Source organism: Synchiropus splendidus, chromosome 13 (assembly GCF_027744825.2).
Source record: "Synchiropus splendidus isolate RoL2022-P1 chromosome 13, RoL_Sspl_1.0, whole genome shotgun sequence".
Lineage (NCBI taxonomy): Eukaryota > Metazoa > Chordata > Actinopteri > Syngnathiformes > Callionymidae > Synchiropus > Synchiropus splendidus.
In genome coordinates this window covers 8139236-8165988 of record NC_071346.1, presented here as the reverse complement: position 1 = coordinate 8165988, position 26753 = coordinate 8139236, and the positions used below count along the sequence as shown (strand labels likewise).

The 26753-nt window shown below is 43.2% G+C and overlaps 1 protein-coding gene across 1 annotated transcript; it reads right to left on the bottom strand.

Annotated features, from left to right (window-relative positions):
• Window positions 1–205: 205 nt before the first annotated feature.
• Window positions 206–26514, bottom strand: hs2st1a (heparan sulfate 2-O-sulfotransferase 1a). Its single transcript, XM_053883207.1, has 7 exons — window positions 25969–26514; window positions 5921–6174; window positions 5776–5861; window positions 5455–5593; window positions 5283–5380; window positions 3889–4046; window positions 206–2712 (listed from the first exon to the last, which is right to left on the bottom strand). The coding sequence occupies exons 1-7, from the start codon at window positions 26090–26092 to the stop codon at window positions 2489–2491; spliced, it is 1083 nt and encodes a 360-aa protein (XP_053739182.1). The 5' UTR covers window positions 26093–26514; the 3' UTR covers window positions 206–2488.
• Between the last annotated feature and the right edge of the window lie 239 nt (window positions 26515–26753).

Here is a 26753-nt window from a genome sequence, read left to right as displayed (position 1 = left end):
TGATACATGAAATTACATTAATAAAATGTATATTTTTAACTGATGAACGAGGATTTAAATGTAGTAAAAAAAACAATTGTTTTAAAATCAGATGACAAACTGTATTAGCATAAAATGACACAAACTGGACAATAAACAGTTGCCTTCTTTTTCTAATCTAACATTGACTTGAATGAAGATCAAAGCGATACATTTAAAGGGCCACACAAGTTATTTAATATGCTGAAGTACTACAGGCTGTTTTGTACAACTAGAAAAGCAATCGGCAAGTGCAGACCTCAACCAGCAAGCTCATTTCCAGGTATGTAAAAAATGGTTTTCACCCGTTATTTATTTATGATCCATAACATATCTTTAGTAGCAAAGTAGCAGTAGTGGCAGCAGCATTCTGGAACTCAAACAAACAGCAAGAATCTGGCATATGGAAAACGTCTCTGAAGTTTGCAAGGCAGTAAATTTTAAATGGATTATTTTATTATTGTGCTGCTGTCTGGTGTGTCATACTGTTCATGGGAGTCAACACATCCGACAGTTGGATGACATTTACGTGAAAGTCAAACACAGAAAGAGGTGTGTAATCCAGATCAGAGATTGACATTCAAATCTACACTATCATGCAGAAGCAGTGTCAACCAGCGCTGCAGAGCAAACATGTGCTGTCATACTGAATAAGAGTCAAGCGTTTACTCGGGAGCCATCGAGCCAGCTCAAGCGGGAGGAGTTGCTATGGAGAAACCGCAGGACAGGACAGGCTCTAAACTCTTCTCTGCTGGTGCTGCAGCATGACATGTCACACCTCAGCGTGAAGACTAACTGCTGCGTTACATAAGGCACATGGACTCTGTCGTCACAGGCCTAATGTTCTGAACACTGAGCATCTGTCGTCACGCCAAAACGGCTCAGTATTTAATGGAGGGGACTGTAATAACTTTTTATATAATGACCAATGCATGGATGTTTATATATGGAGATTATATGTGCTACTTATGCTTGTAAAAGGGGGGGAAAACTAATGCTATTGTTAGTAAATAACATGCAGTCCTGAAACCGATATGTCTTTGTGGTCACCTCCAAACTTATGTCCCCAATATGACATTATATTTAAACTTAATTTATTTTAATATTATCTGTATGTACAAAAAAACGAATTTAAGTGATATTTTGACAGCATCATAATCTAAAATATGGAGGGTAATTTTGCAAATAAATAAAATTATTTTCAAGTCTTCAGTGGTATTTTCTGAACACCGAGTACTGCAAAAAAGTATGGACCAGTAGTCGCAACCAATACTGCTCTTTAGCGTCCTCCATAGGTCGAATTAAGTAACGCATCCACACGTCATATTGCTGTCGTATTTCATTGTCCGCTCGAATCTGCAGCTCACTTCCAACACGAGGAAAGGTCAAACAGGAGGTCAAAAATATGACTCACCCTGACTTGAACATTAAGACTCACCACTCAGTAGTTATGATCAACATTATTATTATGGAGATGTTAAGTTGCAGAAAGACACAGTAAACTAAAGTAGTTCTATATTGTGTGTTTAATGTGTTGTGTCAGTCAAAGAGGAGAGCAGTTTTGATGAAGCTGGTGGTAAAGAAGGCACACAGATACTCAAGAGCAGTCTTTAATAATCCTTCAATCTAGCAATATGAGTCACTGCCTGGATGATCCCTTTAGTGTAGTAGAATAACAAAGTTAAAAACAATCCTACCCCACCGGACACTTTGCTTCTTTTGTACAAAACTAAAATGGATATGAATCTAATGTAGAGTTGCCTTCTTCTTAAAATGCTTTTCCTTCAGGTTTAGAAATCTTTAAATGAACAACCGTTATGTACAGAAATATCCACACCTTGTAAATGTCATCGGCTCAAGTGGAAAAACCGTAAACAAGCTGAGGTTGGCAGCAAGTTCAAACTGACTGCCATGAAATAAATAAATTAAAGTCACAATTATGTGGAGAGAAAGTGTTTCTATTGAAATCTGCCGCTCAATAACATCAAGCGTTCTTTCTTGAACAAATGGAACAAAATGGACCAGTAAGAAAGTGTAATAAAAACCTCAAAGGTTCTGGTTCACTGATACAGCAGTGAAGATGAGTCATGGCAGCGTCGTGTCACCATCAAGCTGTCACATTCTTCACTTACAATAGAGTTAAAACACAACCAAACACAAACAGTACAGAGCCAGTGAAAGTACATGGGGACAACCCAAACTAAGTCTTGATCAGCCGTTGGTTCTGTAGAGCTCAGGCGACCTTTGACACTCAAGAGAAAGGGGGCTGCTGGGAAGCTGCTGACGTGACGGAAGTAACACAAGCTCTTGGTCCAGTTGGCAGGCACAGATTTGAGGAGTGCCGGCACCAGTCTGCTTGCCGGAGGGTCTGCACCACGGTCAGACTCACAGCAGCTGCGCCCGGCCCTTCACTTCACTCCGTCACTCTTGGCAAGTGTCCTGCCCTTCATGTCACAAAGTCAAGCGTGTCTCAGTTTTTGGGGTAGATCTTTTCATAGAAGAAGTTCTGTGCCAGCAGGTAGAGCTCGCCATCTTTCTCTCTGACAGCGTGCGCTCTGACAAACTGAAACTGCTCCAGTGCAAATTCATAGAACTCGTTCTCCATTTTCCAAATGGCTGACTGCTGCAGTTTTGCGATTGATTCTTTAGTGGCTGGCTTCTTTTCCGTGGTCTTTCTCAGGTGGGACTTTTTTCCTGGTCGGGAGCGAGAGCAGAGAAGTGGTTTATTGGGTTGCAGCTCAGCAAATAGGAACGATATGGACACATCTACAGGCGCGTGTTTTGCAGAATTTCATTTACAGAGAGTAGAAAAGCAATTTGTGTGTGTGTGTACTTGTGTCTATTTCTGCGCAAACGTCTCAACGTTTAATAACGTTGAATGAAACAAAATGTGATTGCAAACTGTATTGGTATAATTGTCGCTTTGTGTGTGTCTCTGTCTCCCGTCTCACTAGTGTCTAGCTCTGTTTATTCATGTCTCCTGCCTCTGTTTGGGCCTGTGCATCTTTATACCTCCGTCCTCTTGAGTCTGTGTCTCCCCCTTTTGTCTGTGTCTCTTGTGTCCGTGGCGATGTTTCTTTATCACTCTGTATACACCTCTGCTTGTGTCTACGTCTTCTGCCGTTTACTGTGTCTTAGTCTCAGTTTGTGTTTCTGTTTTATGCCAGTGTCTCTGCTGGAGTCCATTTCTCCATCTCTCTGGTTCTTTGTTTGATCTGTACATCTTCTGTTTTTTCCACTATCTGGATTTGTGTCCACATCTCTTGTTTGGCCTTTTATTTTGCTGTTTTAACCTCTTTGTGTCTGAGTGCACTTCTTTGCCTCTGTCTGAGCAGGTTGCTCTATTCATGTCTCAGTTCCACACATCTCTGTGTCTGTCTGAGTGCTGGTGCTCCAGTTTGAACCCTGCGCTCTGTGTACAAGCACCCACAGTCTGCCTCTTTGAACCAATTCCAACGGTAAATAAAGCTATATTTACAGCTTGTAGTCGACAAAGAACAACACTTTCGATTTTGAAAGAATTCCAAGCAATTATTCAAAAATGTCAGAGGAAAATTTGTTTTGAAATAAATACCAATTTAAATCTATAAATGCATCAACTCTTATCTGACGGGCGAATCATTTATCTGCAGTGGAATATTTAATTACTCCCGCGTCTCCATTCTTCATGGAGGCAGCAATGACTGTAACTAATCTGTGACTCCATCGGAGTGTGTATCGATCTGAGTCAAACTCTCCGGGGAGCAATTCAGGATGTAAATATGCAACCAGTGCGCACACATTCTTATCAGGAGATCAATCTCAGTGCAACTAAATTAGTGCGGGGAGCGTAAATATTAAAGCTGACAGCCAGCAATGCTTGTGCATTACCTGTTTTGTACAGCTCAGTGGCGCCTCTGAAGAAGCGCGGCAGCGCCGCCTCCAGCATCATAACAAAGTCTTCCAGCTCCTCTGTTACACCGACCAGCAGATACTCGTTCACCAGGTTGTATTTAGCCTGCTCCAGAGCCCACTGGCTGCCCACGTTCCTAAAAACACAGTGGTTTTAAAGACATGTTCTCAACAAGGAGGACAAAAAAAAAATCACATAAATAGCAGCAGCAGCAGCAGCGAGTGGAGGACAACGGAGGCTGACACAGAAACAAAACTGAGCGGCTGTTGAAAAAAAAGAAAGGCAGACCCGACTGTTGAAAAAAAGAAGAGCAAGCCAAGGATAAATGTAGAACAATAAAAGCCAGAGCCAGGTACAGCCAAGGTTGGGGGAGAATAATGAACAAAGAAATGGGTTTAAATCAAAGTAAAGCACCGGAGGGGAGGAATTTATATATACAGACACAGTGCTTATGGACTGTATAGCTGTACATTTGCATAGCAAGCACATAGGAATGATATTCAAACATCACAGAGTTTATGTATATGTAGATCAAATCTAACAATATTCCAAAGGCGGTGTATAAACAATGAAATATCTGAGGCTGCCCCAAGTCTCCAGAAACGTTCATGTTGACACAGATTCTGCAGGCTTTTTAGAGAGCAAGTGAGGAAGGATGCTGCAATCCAGGGATGTGAAGACGTAAAAGTTCTCTCCTGATAGAACGTTCAAAGCACCACAGGGAGAGAGGGAAGAGTAAATATAACAGGCACAAAAAGGAAGCGCAAGGACGAAGAAGTTGGATGTTTGCGGAACAAATCTGGAGAGAAACCGATTCCTGCTTAAAAATTCATTCACAGACACTATTTATTTACATATATAGACCCTAATTTATTTATAGTGTTTTACCAATGAATAATTACGAATGGGGCTTTTACAGAGGTTTGAATTTGGCTGTGTTCTGTAAATATATATATAACTTTCATGTGGCCATTAACAACGAAAGTTTCTCATTCAGTCCTTGCATAGCTGACTCTTCTTCGTGTTTCCCCTTGTTTGTCTTAAAGTGGTGCAACTGCCATCTGCTGTCCGCTTGAGCTCATTACAATCAGAATATTTAATATGGAAATAAAATAGTATCATGACATATAGACTGGATCATGATATAGGGTAAAGGGCGTGGTTGAGTGCCATGGCAATAAAGTGATTTTGTAATTTTTTTTTTATTTCCTCATTTATTCAAAGATACATTCCTCCATTTTACAGTTCATTTTCATATTCATGTATTTTTATACACATCACCAACACTTTCAGTTGTACATTTTTTAAATTTTATTTTCATTCTTTCATTCTTTCTTTACTTCTTTAACAGAACTGTTGCCTTGCTACTCACCAGCACTCAGAATAGTGTCCACAGAAGAAGGGAATCTGCAGCCAGAGTTTTTCCGGGGCACAGTCTGACCCCCCAGCTGACACGCATTCGTCAAACGTCTGAAACACAGAAATTGTGATTGAGAGGAATATTGACAAGTCTAAGACAGCGCCAGCTTCATCATCATCTGCACCTTCTTATCTCCTTGCTTCCTCCGTCTCAGGCCCGGTCTGTAGTCGTCCCCGAATCTCAGGAAGTAATAATAAGACACCAGCCGCTCGATGGGGTCTCGGATCACGTTGATGTAAATGGGTTTCCTCTTCACACCAAATCTGAGGGAGAATTATGATTATATACATTATATATTGTAATAAAAGAGTGAAGAATGTTCCTCAGCTGGGTCGGGTTGCGACGATTAATTGAAAATGTAAATAGATTTTTGGATAGCAAGAACGTTTTTACAGTTTTTAAGACTGGAATATCAACATGGAAATGATTGATAAATGTCCCTCACTTGGTGAAGTCCAGGAAGGACACGTGTCCGTGGTAGAAAGCAGGCTTCATCTCGCTCCACTCCGTCACATTCTTCACGAAGCGAACCTGTACAGGACAGTGTTACGACACAGACAGTCGGCGACAGTCATGCTCTTCTCACTGACCTGGTCCTGGATGGACATGACCGGGTTGTTCTTGGTGGTGTTGATGTGCAGGACGTGGTAGTGGTTCCTCCCGCACAGGTCGTAGGCGATGTTGGTGAAGGACGTGCTGGCCGTCTTTGGCACCCGGTTGTAGATGATGACCACGTCGTCGTCCTGCTCGGACATCAACGACAGGGACAGCTCTCGCTCTCTCAGGCCGACCTGCGTGTGGCGCTGTTCGATCTCTCGGACCTCGTGTCTGGCGATGGCTCGCTCTGAAGACATGAAGAAATTTATGTTGTTGTTATTAGCATTACCATCTTCCATTTCGTTGCATGCTAAATGCTGAGTCGAGGTCAGAATCTCATCTCTGTCAGGAGTTCCACAGTTGTAGGAGACATTTTTGCCATTTCACAAAGTGGATAATAGCAAGTCATTTCACAAAACAAGTGAGAGTCTGAAACAAAGGATGAACTGCCATCACAGCGTCCACTGTTTGTGCAACATAAGCTGAAACCGCAGCTCAGATCTGTGCGGCTATTCACAAAATTGATATTTGTAACTACTTATTAACTTACTCAGCGATATTATTGTTTTGTTTTTTTTTAAGAATATTTCCCCTTTTTTATTTTATATTAAGTATAATATAAAATACATGTTCAAATATTGAACATACATGCCAGCAACTTGGCCCCTTTTGTCCCCCGTACTACTAGATTTCTGTTGAAACTAATCTTCAATTATACTTCTATCTTAATGTTGCCTCACATCCATTAATAATTACACCATTATTACTCAGATTACCCTGCTCAGTATTCTTAACATTTTTGATATATATGACACATTTAAATGTGACATTTTTAAATGACTGCACACATATAATAATATATTAACACATATCACATTCATGCTGTTGTTGTATATATTCTCACACACTGGTTAATTGTATGTATCCTTCTTCTTCTTCTTCTTCTTCTTCTCCCACCTGTCGTGTTTTGTTTCTGTTGAGATTTAATTTTGTTATTTCCGGTGTTCCTGTGTGTCATTTCCTTTTCCCGCTCTCTCCTAAGCTTCACAGCAGCGCAGCTGGATCCCATTCCACTGATCAGACTCCACTGATTTCTACACCTGAGTTCCAGTCTGCGCTGCCAGATGGTTCCTTCATGTCCTCACAGTTTTTACCCTGCCCTTGAGTGTATTTCCCGTTCCGTGTTCTGGTATCAGCACCCTTGGTTCTCTGTTCCTGTTCGTCTTTTGAGTTCTCATGGAATTGTTAAAAAACCTTGTTAAATCTACCCTCGATCTTCCCAGTCAGCCAACAACAATTCAGCAACTGGGTCTGATCTCATAGACAGCCATGACACTACCTTTCTACAGTTCGACTGCTGGTGAGGATATTGGATGGAAATGATTAAAAGTTTTCAACAGAGGAATAAAAAGTGCTGCCACTTAGGTTAACAGCTTGGCTTACAATAGCCATCACTCTCAAGGTAAAGCGCTGCTTGAGAAGCCCAGCTTTGCCCCAGCAACAGCTGCCTCCACCATCATGACTAAGTGAAGGAGAAAGAGAGCTGAAAGTGCTTCCATTACTGCGGATTAAACCGCATGGATTGAGTCAATTTATCATCACACCACTATCAAGAATCAATGCAAACGTGCTGCACATTCTAAGCAAACGCAAGAGCAAGAACTTTTGATGAAGGTAAATTGTTCTGAGCTCTTAAAGGAACGTTCTGACTCCACGGAGAGAGCGAGGCTGGATTTACAAGAGGGAGCCTTTCATTACAGCGCTGGCAAACTGAACTCTACTTCTGCTTTGTGTCTGTAAGGAAGATCTTCATGATGAATTTGTGGGGCTAAATGTGCCCAACACTCGTATTATGTATTTGTTTTTTCTCTTTATAGAGCTACATCAAGTTAATGACAGATTAAAATTCTAATATATATGTTCAGATATGCAACACACCACCCTTATCATTAAAATATTGCATTTTTTTCTCAAACTATTTGTATTTTAATGCATGTATAAAGTCACAATGAAGCATACCCTCCATTCCAAAGGTTTCGGTGCTTCGGTTATGAAATCTAGAACTACTTGATATATGTTTAATATTTTAGCACACAAGGTAGTTTCATGTTTAACTTGGCAATTTTCTCATTCTGATAAAGCGCCACAGTGAAAGCTAGTCATATCCAAAACCTTTCTATTCTCGTCTCCATTTAACATTACTTCAGAATGATGCCACAGAGGACTGTTCCCCGTTTTACAGACAGTTTAAGGAAGAGACTTCGGGATGAGTCCCCAACCTTCACTTTTAGCTCCGTAATAAACTGCAGCGTGTTCACTTTTTTAATATCATGCCGAACATCGTGGTGATAAACTCACTCGCTGCCTGTGGGAAAACTGTTTCCTTATTATCGAGGTAATACGGCAGATGAGAGCTCGGGGCTGGAGACTGAAAACACTGGGATTAATTATAGCGGTGATTTGGGCACCAAAATTCATGTGCTAAATATTACAATTAATACATTCCCCTGCTACTGGTGGGGGCATCCTTCCGCCACTCTGGTTTGCTTTCATAGCTGCTTATTTGAAGGCTCTAAATTGTCTGTGGGTGTGAGCGGTTGGACTGGTGCCGCTTGGTGTGAACACCTCAGCTCCCTGCTCACCCAGACCCAACCTCCAACCACGCAGCGTGAGGCAAGGTAAGGGTCGCCAGCTGAGTTCTGGGGTCCCAAATTGAATATTTAAAAAATAATTTTGGGACTTTTCTCAATAGCGCATACACAGCTGTATTACTTGTGAATGACTTTATAAAGTCTGCCTTGAGTTGCGGCTTGTTATTATTTTCCTACTTTTTCATTTTCCGCCTGAATATAAAAGGTTATCATATTCATTTTCCAATGCATCATGGGTCTAGCCAAATGGTAGCAACCGGATGAATGGCTGCTCTATGAATCACTCATATAATAAAGTCATATTCTTTCCTCTCGCTTCCCTCTGCTCTCCGGAGTGATAGTATTTTAAACTATACTTTGCATAGTACTTTCACCAAATCAAGATTTGAAGTCATGGCCTCGCACAATAGTCCATTGTGTTTATGGAGGAAAATTAATTGCCTCCCCTCCATATCAACTTTGCCAAAGCAGCTGAAAAGACTTGCACTCTTCATTTTGAGAAAACACAAAGGAACACAAGCTTTTGTTGCCCTTGAGCTTTTTTCCCATCTGAATTCATCTCAGATTGACTGGCGTTGACAATGCTTGAGTGAGCTCAGGAAGATTGGTGTGTGTGTGTGTGTGTGTGGAACACAAGAGCACCTAATATCCGTGGGAGCCCTGAGCAGAGCCAACGGGCTTCTAAATCTCTGCATTGATTCAATCTACTGGCTACTGTTACAGCTTCTGAGGACCGATCAAGACGTCATCTCGCCTCGCCTCCGTCTGCGAGGAAACACACACACACTCTCACTGCCCCCTGTCTTACGCCAGCCTGAGCAGCTGTTAATGTCCCCTCATCAAAGCTGGATCCGGTTACCTTTGGTGGCGCGCTGCGCCCACACGGGCGGCGCGGGGACGTGCCAGGTGGTTGTTACTGCTGAAGGCTGTCACCTCCCTGCGGTGGGACAAATGTAATGGAGACGTTGATTCACACATCCGTCCAGAGCTGCCACTCTCCCACAACAACAGCAGGCCACGTTGCTATGCCGGAATTTCAATGCCTGAGCTCCAACATGGGCGCAGGATTAGGTTTTATGACTAGGAGGGAGGCCGAGAAAGACGGAGAGATTCGAGGAATTATGTAGTAAAATGGTGTGTGATGTAGTACAGCAGGTGGCCTCCCAGATCAAACCTCACAAAGGGTGTACTTGGCCACGCAGACCGAATTTATTTTTTCTTCTAATCTAAACTATTATTTGTGAATGACTACATTCATTATGAAGTATATTTTCACTGAACTTGTTAGATAACATACTTATCTTCTTCTTTATCCACATATCAAGTCAGAGCATGTCCCATCTACAAAGCTTCTCTTTTGCAGATGCAGCTACTCTTCTGTCTCAGCCCACCCACTCCGCACTGCCTTCACTCTCTTCTTCAACCACATGCAGAGACATTTTGGAAGCAGGTGTTCAAGCCAAGAAAAGGGCTGTTGTGGCCATTCCTCTTCTTCTTTTACTTCTTCTTCTTGATACTACTACTAGTAGTACTACAACTACTATGATCATAACTTATTGCTGTTGAATTGGTTGATTTAGATTTACTTTCCTAAGAATTCCCCATTCATTTCTATTACTTCCGGTCATGTGATGGAGCATGGTCAGCTGACATTACAACAACAGGTTTGCTAAATCTTGTCTAAGAGCTAAAGGGAGGGATATGAATATAGCGATAAAGTATTGTGATATCAAGTATCACGATATTCGACTGCATCAATATTTTCTTAGCTCCCCTTCTGTCAACGGTACCAACATGTCAATTGGAAGTGATAACTTTAGCGCATCCTTCATCATATTATTATGCTAGCAAATGGGTTAGTGCACCGCAATAAGCGACACAGGTTCTTTCAAATCTATTTCGCTAACCATCAGTGCTGTTTAATCACAATATAATACATGTATAATAATTAATGAGGGAAAAAATATCTTAATAAAACTAACCAAAACTATGGCAGTCAAATCTCATCTTCACAGTTACATGACTCAAGTTGGTTAAGTTTTATTTTTTTCCCGCATACATAGTGCAGATGAAAATACAAAATAAAAATACAAATATAAATAAAAGCAAAAATGAAAATAAAAGTTAGGTATATATTTTATTAAACAGCGCAGGACTACACTAAAGAAATTGACATTGTCTGTCTGTGTATCTTTGTTATTTTTTTTTATTCCGTCAAGCACTTCTTGAGAAATAAAGTTTTGTTCAAGGTCCTTTCTTTAATGAGCGTTTTTTTTTTAAATCTTGCATCTCATCTGATCCCAGGCATCAACTCTCCTCAGACATTTCAAGTGTGAGAGGCTGCCCCGGACCACGGCTACTGTGTCCCTAACTACAAGACCCCAAACTATGTTAAGACCCCCAGAAAGCCCTTGTGAAAGCTGGGGTGCTTTGTGCCAAGTCTGAAGATGGCGGCCGCGGAGGGGGCTTTGCGCGCCATTCATCGCGGCCTGGCAGGAAAACTTGATATCAGCGGCCGCACACACACACTTAAGCTGGGCTCTCCCTTCTGAGGTCATTTAATTAGAGAACAAAAGCTTGAATTACTGCGACCACACAGCGGGCGCCTTTTCATTCCACATTTCCGTCGGTGGCTTTCCCTCCAGCCGTCTCCGCGCATTAAAAGCTAATTACGAACCGTGAAGCCAACACGGGTCTTAAACATTGTGACAACAGCAAGCCTATTACCGAGACTTTCAGTCGGAGTCGGCAGGGAACGAGCCCGTCGTTGAAATTATTTACTGAAGCAATTTCGCGGCTGATCACACGCAACCATTCCAGACCATCATTCATATCAGCTGCGCGATCTGCCATTCGTGACTGGCAGTGGTGTTTTATTGCCATCACACTCGATCTGATGGCATAATAAAGTGGGGAGCGCGGATGATCCTTTCTCCAACCAGCTCATAAATCCATCACTGCCCTGATCACGGTCAAGGCTCTCTTTGCACCGAGGCTCCTCAACCCGGAGACCCGGGCACGATGGTAATAGAGATCGGCCATCGGCGGCGGCTGAAGGTGTATGGCTTGTACGGTTCTGCTTGGACGCCGCTGAATTGCAAAATCAATGGAGGATGACAGGGAGAAGATCTAAGTCGAGGCTCTGCAAAAATTAAGTTTGTCTCCTTGTCGCTCCCTCTTCCCTCCATGAAGAGTCGAGAAAACAAACACCGGTGCTGGCGGGTGCCAGGTTTCCGTGGGGACAGTTATGTCACCACTGCAGCACTGGCAGTCATTCGGACACCATGTGCACTTACAAATGATTTTAATTCAGGGAGTGGATTGACAGGGGGCAGAGAGAGAGAGAGAGAGGCGCTGCGTTGGCCTTCAGCTCCAAACCTGCATCACCATTGTGATCACAAAACAACACGCTGCAGAATTTCAGAACCGATATTTAACAGCAGCATGAATTCAACAGTGACCAACGTCGCCACGGTTACATGAATGAATAGCCTCATTCTTTGACATCCAGCTCACAGCTGGGTGACGAGAGGGAGCAGGGAAACCGAGCGAGGAGGTCGGATTGTGACCACAGACTCTGGTCATGCACTCTAACAGCTGGGTATGAGATGAAGTGACCTCACTGTCGACTCAGAATTCAGAATTCCCACTCAGGCTATGGACATTTTTAGCTGACAATCGGATACAAACAAGGCCTGATTAACAGCACACAAGGGGGTTGGTGAACAGTGAACAGCAGGGGATACAATGCATAGTCTGTTACATATTTCCTGGTTGTCAATTGTAGCAAATATTACTCTCTCTATAAATGCCAAACTGTCAGATATCCAACTTCCTCTTCACTGGCATTTCCTTACATCCACACTGCAGGACATGTGCAGAAGACAAAATGGAGATCAAAATTTGTCAAAAAAGTATAAAAATGGATGCAGAACGGCATGCTTACCTTTCACCATTAACATTTCCAGTTGATAACTGTCCTGAATGATATGAAAACTACATTTTATGAGTTTAAAAAAACGTTATTTTTTGAAGATTTGATAGCTAAAATAAGGAAAAGATGATGATCTCAGACATAGAGGGGCTTCAGTATTGGGGACACGCCAGCTAAAAGCCTTGTGCTAACTGGGACACGCTGTTTCAGTGTATGTTGGTAAAAAAAACTAGTGAATTATGGGCTCACATTGGCTCTGATATGGTTTCTGATGACTAAATCCAAAGCTGCACACCAAAAAAAAACGACACAGGACAGTGGTGGTTTCGCGACGCATTCACCCTCTAGATTTATCTTATAAATCTGATTAGAAAGCAAAAAGAGCTGCTGAGCTATGAATCACAGTCTGACTCTAATATATGCAATGGAAAAGCTGCACTATTAGAATTCTAATCAACAGATGCACCGGCTGCAGTAAAGAAGTCAAGGTACATATATATATATGCTTGTGTGTGAGTGTCTGTGTATGTGTGTGGGAATATCATCGTAGATTCCGATAAATAATGAAGCTCCATGGTGACGTGATATTTCCTGTCGAGGAACTGCAGCTTCCCGAAATACCAGAGGATTTCTCATTGTTATGACTATCACGCCGGTTCTGCTTCCATACAGAAAGAGAAAAATTCAGCATGGGTGGCAGGATTGGAGGGGTCACGAGGAAGCCTTTTCCCAACACACACTGCCGCAGACGCATGAAGGGGTTTGCAACACTCCCAAGAAAAATGATGCTGCTGTGAGCGATGATTAAACCCAGCAAACCATTTCGGTTTAAAGGTCACCTGTCCGGAAAAACCTCCAAATGACTTTTAGTTTTTCCCTGATCAACCATCACGATGGAAACGGGTTTGATCCTGACGGCAAATTTCCACTAAGTGGTCTGTTGACACGGAGGCAGGACAGCGCCGCCCTTGTCACTTGGACAGACAACAAGGCACAGACAGTGTAAGTGGATTAGGGTAAAGGCCTCCAGACCATCATGAGTCAAGTGAGGGTCATTGAGGGGAGTTGAAACAGAAGTCTAAAAATAAAACTATTTAGGGAGATTACATGGGAAAATAAGTTACTTTGGGTTGGGTTCAGAGTATCTTTCGGGCTTTAGAAGTTCTCCTGGGGGAGCAATGGAGTAGAGGTTAGCGCTACCGCTTCATGGCAAGAGGGGTGCAGATCGCTTCCAGTTAGGGACAACCTCATTCCTTTCTGTGGGAAGTTAGTATGTTCTCCGCATTGGGTTTATTCCAGTTTGTCCCCACAGGCCAAAAACATACATAAGTTGTTTGTGAGTACAGGGTTTGTTGCCCTGTGACAGGCTGGGGACCGGTTTGGGGTATCCCCCGCCTTCTGCCCCAAGCTGCTGGGGCCCAAGCATGACCCCCATAAGGGAATAAACGGTAGAAGATGAACGAAACTCACCTCCAGAGCAGATTCATTCAAGTTTTAAGCTTAAGTCAATTAAATACATTTTTTGCTTTTAAAATTCAAAAGGAATAATTCACTATTTATCCTTCACTAAACAAACACTAAACAAATCCTTTTTCTTTGACTTGACATAAGGATTTTCAAAATAAGTGGGGCCCATTACCTGGTAACATGCACATTGTTTTCTGTGGTAGCAATTGATCGTCTTAGGTCCTCGAAATACTAGAAAAAAAATGATACTAACAAAAATAAAAAACAAAAATCTTCTTGTGCTTCTTGGTGGAAATTGTCTAGAATGACTTATTTTTGAATTTTGGGTTTAATTTTCGTATGGAAAATTGAACTCCCTCTGATTTTTAAAAATATAGCTGCTCCCGCATGAGGAGTTTTCCAGGGAGGAGTCCCACTGACCCGTCCTGATTCTCACACATGATCACATGCCTCAGAGCTGCTAACAAATTTTCTAAAAAGGAACACTAATTTGACAGAAAGGCTCATTATTATTGAAGCACTTACTCGCACTCGAGTGGGACGAACCCGCACATTCATCCACTTAATAAATAACAAATTTGAATTTACTCATATCAGTGCTAGGGCTTGACAATAACTCAATAAATTCCATATAGTAATTCGATTGTCTTGAAAAGAAAGATGATCTGTCAATAGAAAAAGCAGCAGCAGTAGCGATGCACATTAATAAATCTGACACACATTTGTCCGAGCACAGCCTTTAACAGCAAGTAAAAAGTTCACGGTACAAATAATTGTTACATCTAGTTCAATCTTTCAGATGGTGGGTGGCAGTGAACAGTGAAACAATGAACTGTTACGCTGTAAATTTGGGCGTGAGACTCCCTGGGAGCTTCTCTGCAGCAGGCAGCGCTGCTCTCTGAGGTGGCATGATGGAGAAGCGGCATCAATATTGCAGGAGGTGGCTGAGCTGAACAAGCTAGTGAGGAAGTGCAGCTTGATGTCGGAAGCTAACAGGACGGTGTGGAGGAAGTGATGGCGAGATGGACTGGGGAGTGATCATTCCAGGGCCTTTACATTGACGCCATTTTTCACTTGACACCTAGGGTGTGAAAGTATTCTCTGAAAAATCTGCTGCAGACTCCAATGTGTTCAGAAGTATGCAGTTTGGATCTTTTCCTTATGTCTCATGGAATAGCATCGAGGAGAAGACAGTATTTTCATCTATCTTCTTTCAGTCCCACAAAGACACAGCATCCTTCGGAACATAGTAGATACTTCTGTTGTCCCAGATGCTTCCACCAATGTTTGAAAACACAACAATCAAGGTCCCAGGTAAAGTTTACTGTTACATGCTCATTCCAATTAGACTTTGAGCAAAATATCACAGCTCGACAGTGGAATGAGCATCTTCCTTAATCAACAAAATAACTTCAGTGTACAGAAAGAAAATGTTATTCAAATTAAACAAGTTATAAATGCAGCAGCATATCTAAGAATGTATGGATTAAATACTCATACAGCCAACTTAATACATCAAGACAATATCACTCTGTCAAGTATCACGATATTTGAGCACATCGGTATTTTGTTACACCCCTATGGGACATACAGTACGGTGGTGCCTCGGTTTTGGAACATCTCGGAAACAACAAATCAGAATTCGAACCAAAATTTCTAGATTTTTTTGCTTCGGATTTTGAACAAAAATCCAGAACTCGAACGCCCTTGAAAAAAGATATATAACGTGCGCGGACCGATCAGCGGACCCACAACGTGCTTTGTTATTGTGTATAACGCAGCCTCTGTATGCAGACGTGTCCCGTTAGCTACATTTACTGACTGGTATTTCTTCATATTGAGGTGTAAAACCTTTCCTGTCTCTGCACTGGACCGTGGTAGAGTGTCACAGGGGAGGTGCTCGCTCTCCACACCTCCGAGGCTGTAGCGCGCACTCCAGGGTTTGATGTCCTGTTGTGGGCTGGAGCTGGGACAGGGATGAGGCGAGTCTGGGACAGAGCGTGACTTGGTTTATGACTTTGTCACAGCCAAACTGCACAGAAGCGCACATTCAGAGCTGGACACGCACCGGGCACCTCTTCACTTCTGGAGAGACCTCACTCACTCGGCAACCCCTCCCACATGCAGCGGCCACACACATAGAGGAACAGCGCACCTGCAGCAGACACTCTACATTCACTCCTACAAAAGACTATTTTAAGGTTTGGAACGCATTATTTGTTTTTCCATTCATTGTAATGGGAAAAATCGATTCAGATTTCGAACAATTCACTTCTTGAATGGCCGTCTGGAACGGATTGTGGTCAAGAACCGACTGTATATGATGGTTTGAAAATTAATAAATTCAGACTCTTGCTAGTAAACGGCCAGGGTAAGGTTAAACACTGATATTTTACTGTACCAACTACAACGGCATTGTTCTCGCCGCTTGATCTTCATCTTACGGTCACCACCTACTGACCATGTGTGAGGGGAGGAACCAAGATCGACCGCGAAATCAAGAGCTTTGCCTTTTGCTCAGCTCTTCTTTGGTGACTGGAGACGCTGCACCACTCAGTCAGTCTATTTCCATTATTTCCACATCATCCACAAACGACTCACCCAGTCATGACTGATGTCACACTTCCAGGTCGCAGGTGTTCATCAAACAAATAACACGCTCACTTTATAATTCACCGTGAAATAGGCAGCCTTGTTTCGGCGCTAATGACAACAATGAGCGCGGGATGCACAGGATAATCGCCGTGATTCAACCTGCCATTTCTCCACTAATATATCCCGGCTGCGGTCGAAGCCGGAAGTGCCGTCTGACAGATGAGCCAATAAAGTCTGGGAAAACAGAGAGACTTAAAAGAAGGAGAGGGGTCTCGCTCTGTCTCCCTCATCAGAAACCAGCCGTCAGATGAGATTATGGAGCAATTTACACAGATGGCAGATCCCATCTTTCCTCTGCCTTGTTAAGTAAAGGCAGGGCTGACAGGTGGACGGAGAAGGAGGTGGCGGTGTGGGCGGCGGGGATTGATTGGAGGAGATCTGTTCCTGGCACACTGTGTCGATATCTGAGCGCAGGGAATTAGACAACATTTTCTGGCGCATTTGCTCTTTAAATGGCAGACAAACCATCAGAGAAAGTTTCTAAAGCTCTAAGATTCGTAACAGGAAGAAGTGACACAAAGCCTCGGCAGCCCCCCAAAAAACTGCCTGATTTGATCAGCCGTTGTAATCCCACCAATGTTTAGAATGACATCGCAGATCTGGTTGCAGGCTTTCCAGCTCCGTCCCTGGGCACTGATAGAGATAATTAATAATGCATATAAAGGAGTCTGGGGACGACTACACGTCTCCTGTTCGACAGCAAAGAGGACGGCTATTCACAGAGTTAATGATGAGAGGAGGTGATCCTGTCGCCGCCGCGGCAGAACATCTGAGCCTGTTAAACTTGTCATCCTCTCATCTTTACTGCCGTATTTGTTCTTGTCTTTCATCTCCCATTTCGCGACAAGCTACAACATCCAGCAGTCAAGTGTCCTTCATGTTTACTGGGATTGACTGGGCACGCCTGGGATTCTCATGCCATGTTTACAACACACTGCCAATGACCACGGCAGCGAGGCTTATTTTCGTTCTGCGATTCTTTCATTCCTTTGTCTTTCTTTGAACTTTTCTTTCAAACTGGCCTCTCATTCTTCTCCTGTTATCTTAATCTGTTTGTTTTCATTCATTTCCCATCCGCCTTTTCTCTATTAACCTTTCTACCTTTATCGTTCATACGTTCCTTCCTTCCTTTCACTCTTGCATCACAAGCTCCCAGGTAGCACCAATCTCCTCTCCATTCTCCCCACTTGTTAATCCATTTCTTGGCTTTCTTTTTCACTTGGCACCCATCATTCCATCCGCCTCCCTTCATCATGTCCCTTCCCCCTTTCCTCATCAAACCACATTCACATACCATTATCCTGTCTCTTCTTAATTTTGCCTTCCTTCTGTTTAACCGCCCACCATCCCCTCCTATCACCCTCAAGCCCCATGCCTTTCTCGTTTCTACCCCAACTACTCCATTCACACTTCCTACCTTCCTTTTCCCTATGCGCCGTCAGTCTACCCATTTATTTTCCTTCGAGTTCCCATCACCGTCTACTTCCTCTCACTACTACTATATACTTAAATAACACCCTTCCTCGTCTGCACACCACATGCCCTTTTAGCCTTCTTCTCCCTTTCTCCCATATTCCTTTCCGCTGTCGATGCTTCTTAACCATTTGTCTCATCATTTATGTCTCCTCCTTTTCTCGCCTCATATTTAATCCCTTTACCTACCTCCTATGCATTTCCCCTCTGCATTTCCTCCAGTGTTTTTGGTTGTTTTCTCCCCTACATCCCATAGTTTTGACCCTAAAGCAACATTTTATTTACATCAGACTAGAAAATGTGGGATAAAAACACACATTTACTCAAGTGCAAATGTTTGTGTTGGAAAACATCCTACAATTCCTCTCTTTCCATTCTGATGAAATGAATTGTAAGAACACTGCCAGGCTGATCTGTTTACTCCTCTTACACCCACCATGTTGGTGCTTTCCTCTCCCTTCCCCTGCTCTCACTAGGCACCACAGAATCTTACTTTGATAGCTCTTCATTCCAAATCCCCTTCCAGAGTCTATCAATTTAACTAGCAGCTGATCACAAGCATGAAACCATCTTCCACCATCATCAGTGGTGTATCACTGACAAACAATCGTCAGCTGCGAATGTCATAGCTGGGAGAGAGTCCAAACCAAGAGTCAGTGCCTGCTGTCTGAGTTTACAACCTCAAGGTGCATCATCTTTCAAAGCGTTACACTCTCAGGAATAACTAACAACCTCATTCTTGCCCTTTGAAAAGCACTTTTCATTGTGTCCAAGGACACTTCTTTCATTCCTTTAACAGACGCCTTTCTCTGAGATAAACAACGTATTATACACACTATGTTAATAATGAAAAATTGTTTAATATATTTTCATTTGTAAAAGCTTTCAACCCTTGAAATGGATAAATCACAGAAAACAATTAAAAAATAAATAACAGAAAATAAATAACAGTCCTTAATAGATTTGTCACTTCTTTGTGCACTTGATACAAACTGAATAAAATTCTGAAAAAAATACATAAAATGAAACCATGTCTAAATATCATAAAATGAAAATAATGTATTTTATTTAAACTCCAAAGAAGATATAAGTGAAGTGTAAATAAAAGTATCACTGGGGGACGATCCATGTCCAAGTCAATTCAGTGACACTCTACTTCCACCACACGTGGCTAATGTATTAAAACTGAGCGCCTCGCGGCCCTCACGGACCAGAGGTGTTAACCCAAAAAACTTTTAGCGGCCCTCTAGGAGGTGCTCAGCCCTGGCCCAATGGTTAAGAATCACTGCTCTAGAACACTGTCCATTTGAGTAAATATGTATTTTCATGAAGCATTCTGCTGAATCAGCAGACACCACCACTTCTCCTCAGCTGAGGGAAGTTGGAATGACTCTTCTACTCCTCCTGAGAGTTGCTGCTGCTCTGAAATGAAGTGCAAAGAACTCGATTTCAGACTGTTTGAAAATCAAATTTAAATGTCTGGAAATAACTTGACAGGAAACACAATTGAAGAGCTTAGATTTCTGCTAAAACCCCCTTTTTGTTGGTGGCAGTCGTATTTAGTATGGCATGCATGATAAAGGACAGGAGTTGTAGAACTCCTTCTGAACCACTGACTCTCCCTTTGTCAATATTTCCAGAAACTTTTCTTAGAACCCTTTCATCTGTTTTGGCACCATTTCCCTCAGTAGACAGATGACCACAAAACAAAAAGCACATCCCTGCCTAACATCACACGTTGTTCATCAGACAATACAACGCAATATTTTGAAGTAACATGAAATGGAATGTCTGCTGTGCCATATTCCGGAGCCTGCTACAATATGAAGACTTCGCTGACACAGCGACCAAATGAGGTTACAGGAATGAAAACGTATCGACAAAAAGTCACAGCAGGTTTCGTCAATGAATGTCAGCCGGAGGTTTATCCCTCCATCCAAGAGCTCAATAGCTATCAGTCAATCTCCACTTGGATCCACATGTGCGGTCGATATCTGCAGGGTTCCTGGTGCAACAGACCACGGCGGCACGGCGGGCAACAGAATGACACCTCTGCCCGGCAGTGACAAGAGCGGAAAATAAAGACAGCTGAATCACATGTGCAAGCGGCGGTGGAGCGACGCCAGAGAAGAGGAGTGATGGGTGGGTTTGGATCAGCGTGTTCCTCTGGAACTGCCTCCAATTACATCCCAGGCATGAAACTGTCCATAACAGACTGATTAGCCTGTCTGTCATCCTGCTACAGCGGCTCCGGTTGCCGCCGCGTGTCCCACTTTGCTAGGGACGTCTTCCCTCTCAGACAAAGTGCGCAGCCCAGACATAAATCCTCTCAGCCTCCATCTAACAAAGACCAACGGCCCCCGCGTCTTCCAGAGCATGTCAATTTCCACAGTGGGCGTCACTAGATTAGACGCTCAAATGGCATGTTCCTGAGACGCTTGCATGGAGGGAATCTGCAGGCAGCACATGCAAAGCAAAAGCAAATGACTCATGCACTCCTGAGGATAGCTGAGACGCTGGGAGTCAGTTCAAAGGGTCCAGCTCACCCCTCCCTGCCATTAGTTCAATCTAGAAAAGTGCCTTTTTAAGCATAGCTAGGAGAAGACGCACCTGCTCTCGATTTGGGGGGAACATAACGGTGACCACAGGAGACGTAAGGGAAGACCTCAGATCAGGGTTATCTGAGGTTACTTGTCTGCATATGACAGGACAGTGAGCTGATGAGAACACAGCGTTGCTCCTGATGGTGTCAGACACGTTGGATAAGAGCCTATGGCTTTGTATTGAGACATTTGATGCTAACTATCATGGAATTCTAAGGATAATAAACTGCAAACATCTGTCATCGATTGTGAGAAATAAGATGAAGGGCGACATGATGAAGAGTAGGGAGGATAAAATCCTAACCATTTTCCAACAGCTTCTTTCTTAGCACAGTTCACAGAAGACGCTTGTGTTTGCGGTGCAGCATCATTCGCAGAATGGAAATGGCTTTATTTTTAAACGGGACTGAGCGCAGGAGGAAAGTTCTTCTGGAGTGACGCATATTTCTAGTGGGAACTGCAGGTCAAAGGTCATCAGATCCGGTTACAAAGGCCAGAAGGTGACGGCTTAATAAGCAGAGTTTCTTTGACACAACTCGGAATACGCCATCCTTTCTGGTCATAGCTTTTACTCGCAGAAATAAAAATATGCTCAGTATGTTGAGATGTCGAAAAAACACCGTAATTTCCGGACTATAAGATGCTACTTTTTTCTTGTTTTTTCTCGGCTTACACGGCGACACAGCTAATGTATGGATTTTTACAAAACTAGTTTAGTATTTATCTTCATGCTCCTTTAAGCTGGGTGCACCACTGACCTTTCTACAGTGCAGACAGCACCACTGCACCCGCGGCTCATAGACCGCTGCAGCTTATTTATGAACATCTATTTTCCTTCTTAAATTTAGTGGATGCGGCTAATATTCTGGTGCACTGTATAGTCCGGAATTTACGGTACTCCATCCTGCTTAGAAGGAAATAGAAGCCGAGTTATGTTTGGCTCCAAGTGGGAGATCCACCTTTAAGCCCACCAATTAAATTCCTCAAATGTGATCGGTGAAATCAAATATTTGAGTGAAACTCAGCACAGGAATCATCCGCCCCGAGGTGTAGAATCAGGGGTCAAAAAGTCCTGCGAGCCTTTCCGAACTGAAATAGAGGGAAAATTGTAATCGCTGTTTATCGGAGGGAGCTGTTTCCGATCTCCGGGTCTGTGCGTTAGCGTTGACCCAGCTGGCAGCAGCAGTTGGAGAGAAATGCTGCCAGAATAATGGATTAGGCCACAGCAGGAGTCACAGCTGCATCGCCCCATGATTGTGATGCAGGAGACTCCGCGGCGAAAACCTTGGGACGGCGATTAGCTCGGAAGCAGATCGCAGCTTGCCTGCCCTGTGGGAGATGTCTAATAGGAAAGTTTCTCCACCTGCACGTCACAGATCCCTGTGTCACTTCGATCCTGCATCGTGACATTCTTCAGTCAAGCCCAAGTACAGTCTGTCAATGATGCTGACAGATAAGTTGCTACAACTTTCTAAAGTCTACAGCAGCACAATTCCATGGTGATTAAAAAGATTCCAACTGCTTCTTCTTAAACAAGGTTCAACTCTCCAACTTCTGCGGCCATATGCTAATTTGAATCCCCTATGCTGATATTTGACAACAAAAAAAAACTTTTTCTCATCAAATATATCCGATCTGTCATTCATCAAACCATATAAACTAGATTCACACTATTTTATAATAATTTTATAAAAGGTCAAAAGTGAAAATGCATCTGCCTCTGATGTCTGAATGATATGTAGCATGAAGAAAAATGACTGCGTGAGACAAAACAACCTTGTGGAAGATGAATATAAATCTGAGTTCCATTTTAAATTTATTTACAGTTCATGCATAGCGGATATCAAGCTCCATGTGCCTCTTCACAGGCAATTTCACTTGACTGACAGCAGGCTTTAAACTAGAGGGCGTCTTGCGCGTCTGGCGGAGGCCCCAAACTGCAAAACATGAAAAAATGGACGTCACGTTTCCTCAGCAGGATGCCCTAAATGTATTATTAGTACCTGTATACTGCCCAACTCCTAGTGTCATCTCATTGGTTTTACATTGAATTATGTTTCCGCCCGGTAATTTTGCCGAATGTGATCCAAATTCGCAGACAGCTGATACAACTGCATGCTTATCTTGCATGAATGTATGAAAAAGGATGTAGACACTAGGCTGTACACATGATGGCTTGTAGCAAGGGAGAGAATCATTATAAAAATGTTAGCTTTTATTATTTTTTAAAATGAATCAAGGTCAGCCAAACAATTGCCCTGTATGGCCAAGTAGATGTTTACAGGTTTGTTTTTTACAAAGCAAGTTGGTTAGTTAGTTGTTGTGTGTTGGGGGGGTGGGGTTAGGGGCGGGGTCATGGGTTGGGTTTCAAAATCCTAGCTAAAAGCCTGACTGACAGTGTCTGTTTGTTTCTACTTGACAACAAATAACAGATTCTTTGACTGAAGATGAGACCACATGACATCTGATCAATGGCCACACATGGCCCCCGGGCCAGACGTTGGACTTATTTTATGGGGTAGAAGACTGCTTTATCTGAGAAATTAAACAATATGGATGAGCCAAACTGTGCTGACACATGAAACAAATTCTAAATAAGTAGAAGAGAAACTTGACATAAAGAACATGATGAAAATTGTAGTTTTAATTGTACCCATTGTTTGGTACAATTCAAAGTTGATGATTCCAAATCAAGTCCCTTTAATCAGCCTCCCATTTACAAGGCCCTCTTTGTTTTGGGCATCAGAATCTCGACTTAATTGAGGGTCCCACAGATGCGCCAGCTGTATCTGCCACTGTGTCGCGTGTTTCGGCATCAGTCAGCACCGTGCCACTAAACGCCTCTGTCTCAAATATTTGGCCAGGCAGCACATATTTTGCAGCTCCAATATACAGACGTCTGTTCCGTCTGGCTATCCATCACAGCGCTTTGTGCCAAGTCGACACATTCTCATGGCGGTGGTCAGCTGGGGGAAAGGCCTCTCAGTTTCTGCTCCACGTGTGTGTGAGCCGCCTGAGGGGGATTGTATTTTTAACAGTGTAACGTAAAGAGCTTTACGACGGCGGTAAACCGTGTCAGGGGCCGATACAGTCATCAAAACTCTGAATAGTTCAAACCCAGATCGGCTTCTAAAATCGTCTTGAGTTCGCATGAAACGTACAAGAAATGAAAGTCAACCACTTCCACTTTTGCAAACAGTCATCTGCAACACTAAAATACATTATTCAGCAAATGAATGAAGTCTAATGGAGAAGCAGGTTTGTTTCCAGTGAGCTTCGTAGCTGCAAAAATTTGGTGAGGAGAACTGGAGCGGGGCATCTTTACGCATCTGCTTCGCCTCAGGATAAACTTTATTCCCCATGTACAACAGATGCTTCCAAAATATTAAGCACCACTACAGAGTATACTTTTACACTTGTCAACAAATTCATTTTTTAACAGTAGCTTCAGAATTACACTGAAAATAAACATTTGTTTTGTGAATAAAAAAGGTTAAATGATTCACTTTGTGACCTTCTTTCTTTAGCCATGACCAGTGGGGACTGATCAATGGATCAACTTGTGTGATGGACACTTAATAAATTGAGCAAGGGCTCTTCTTCTGCTTCCAATAATTGGGAATATTTTAGGCAATGTGTTTAATAAGTAGTTGCTATTCAGCGAATCATGTTAAAGTTCATGTATTTAGCTGGTGGAAAGTGAATTTGTTTTGGTCACTCTGTTGCCTGGACGTTTGATACTGATGTAAAATCAAATATGATAAACATGATCCTGGTCAGATGAAGGAGGCAGACTCGCTCGAAAGTCTCACACGAAAATGTGAGAGCAGATGCTAATGTTAATACTTACACATGTGCTCCCTGCTGCAACCCTCAGAAATATTTATTGTGGCCTCGGAGGACTAAACCCTCTGCAGGGCGCCTCACGCAGCAAACAACACAAAAGGTGGTGGGTGAACCCCTGAGGTACGATAACTGCACCCTGGGGTGCCCGCGCAAACTGCGCCGTTCCTCAAACCCCCCTCAGTGACGGCACCGCTGTGATAATCCTTCAATGTCCCAGATATTTATTGGGAACATTGCTCCTAATGGGAAGCAGCAACAAGGCTTGAACAGAGCCGCATTTCAATCGCATGAGACTTGGGTGAAGGAGGAGAAGACGATTGGGAGCAGATGCAATTTAGGAATGCAGCTTGGATCATTTTGAACACTTGAATTTTATTTGGGGATCTGCCTGACTTTAAAACAGATTAGTTGGGTCACATTTGGTGATGTTACAGTCTGGGCAAACGTCAAGACCTCACCAGTAATAGAAGTCATTCAGCAGAGACTCTTGAGTAGAACCACTCACCAGAGTCAGCTGCGTCACTCAGTATTCTCTTGTCTAGAAGCTGTCACCTGTTTCACAGTAAGTCAACAGAAGTTTGACCAGGTGGAGTGAGAAAACATTCACTCTGGATTAAGGAATGCCACATGCATCATGAGTAACTCATGGATGTGACGCTGCCCATTTTCAGTGTCGGGTTCAAGGTCCAGGGGACGAATCGAGTCGACCAAGACGTTTTCAATGGACAGCAGAAAATAAATCCACTCTATCTTCATGTGTATGTTGACAATTCCACAGAAACTTCCTGAGACAGGTGGACTGATGCAGAAGGGATGTGTCTCTTGTGTTATGAAGAGTGAATGTTTTGACATTAAATGCAGAAACAATGAAGCAAACTTCAGTCTCTTAGAGGCCTGACTGTTACTGCATCATTCTTGGGTTGCCAGATCCTGTTATACCCCAATAAATGTGATTTTATTTCTGCCTGCAGCCTAAAGATCTTGGCCACTGGTGTGTGATTTAGAATGCACCTTTTGGACCACTGAAGAACACTAGAGTAGCAGGAGGAAGCTGTGAGAGCATTGTGCCAAACTGTTCAGGGAAATTAGCCAGAAAAGACCAGTAAGTTTCAGTAAATAACCTGGTTAATAATAGCCTTTACAGACATATGGGATACGTCTCGTATGTACCTTGCTTTGGAATATGGATTGTTTATCATCCTGCCAGCAGGTTCTTTTTAAAAGTGCGCTTTCTTCCACCCAAACCCAACGTCAAGTTCACGCAAGATGTCACAGATGTGGACAAAAGGCTGCCATATGCACAGTTATCCAGGACGGAGCCTGCGTGCGCCATCTGGCCACAAACGGACATCGGCGTGGGGCTCAACTGAACCCCCGCAAAACAAAACAAAAAAAGCTGGACACCAACTTACCGAGCTTTCCCCGGGACTCCTCGAGCTTCTGGATCTGGTTCTCCAGAAAGAACATGGCAACTGCGAACGCGAGAAGCGCCAGGAGCTGCAACTTGGGCGGCATCATGACTCTGAGCAGCCCCATCAAATCATCCGGAGAACGAGGGTCAGTCCATGTCCCGAGGTGGAGGAGACGCTCGGAACACACGCAGCTCTACGACCGGTTCTACGAAGCGTCTGCGCCTCCGTGCATGGCCCTCGGTATATGTTTGTGCGTGTGTTCGGATCCCTCCGATCTTCGCTTTGACAGACGCGCTCACGCCGCACCACCGGCCATGCCGGGGTTCCGTCCTCACTAGAACTGGACGCGGAATGTATTCAAGGTGCGATTCTTTATTGCAGCCGCTGCCGTCTGACTCCCCCGTGAAGCGCTCCTCTGTCCCGGCCAGTGTGCCCACCAGCAGCGCACCACACCGCTACTACCACTCGGTCCATTGGATGTGTGTCGAGACCACTTCGCTGCCGAGGATTTCTATTCGTCGAGTGGAACTGTTTCTACTGGGATTGGACAAATGTGTGCGCGCGAGCATGAATTTGAGCATTGGGGGGCGCTGTTTTGTGATAACAAAAAGGGAACACACACGAAGAAAAACTCAGTAAGGCGACCGTGCCTTTATTTATTTTGCTTTTAAGAATAGATGAAGTAAACAATTCTTTTTTTTAACCAATGACTTATTTAACTAAAATTGAGGCGCCAAAATATACAGAGCCAGTGCCAGGAATTTGCATCGTTTGTGTAACTTGTC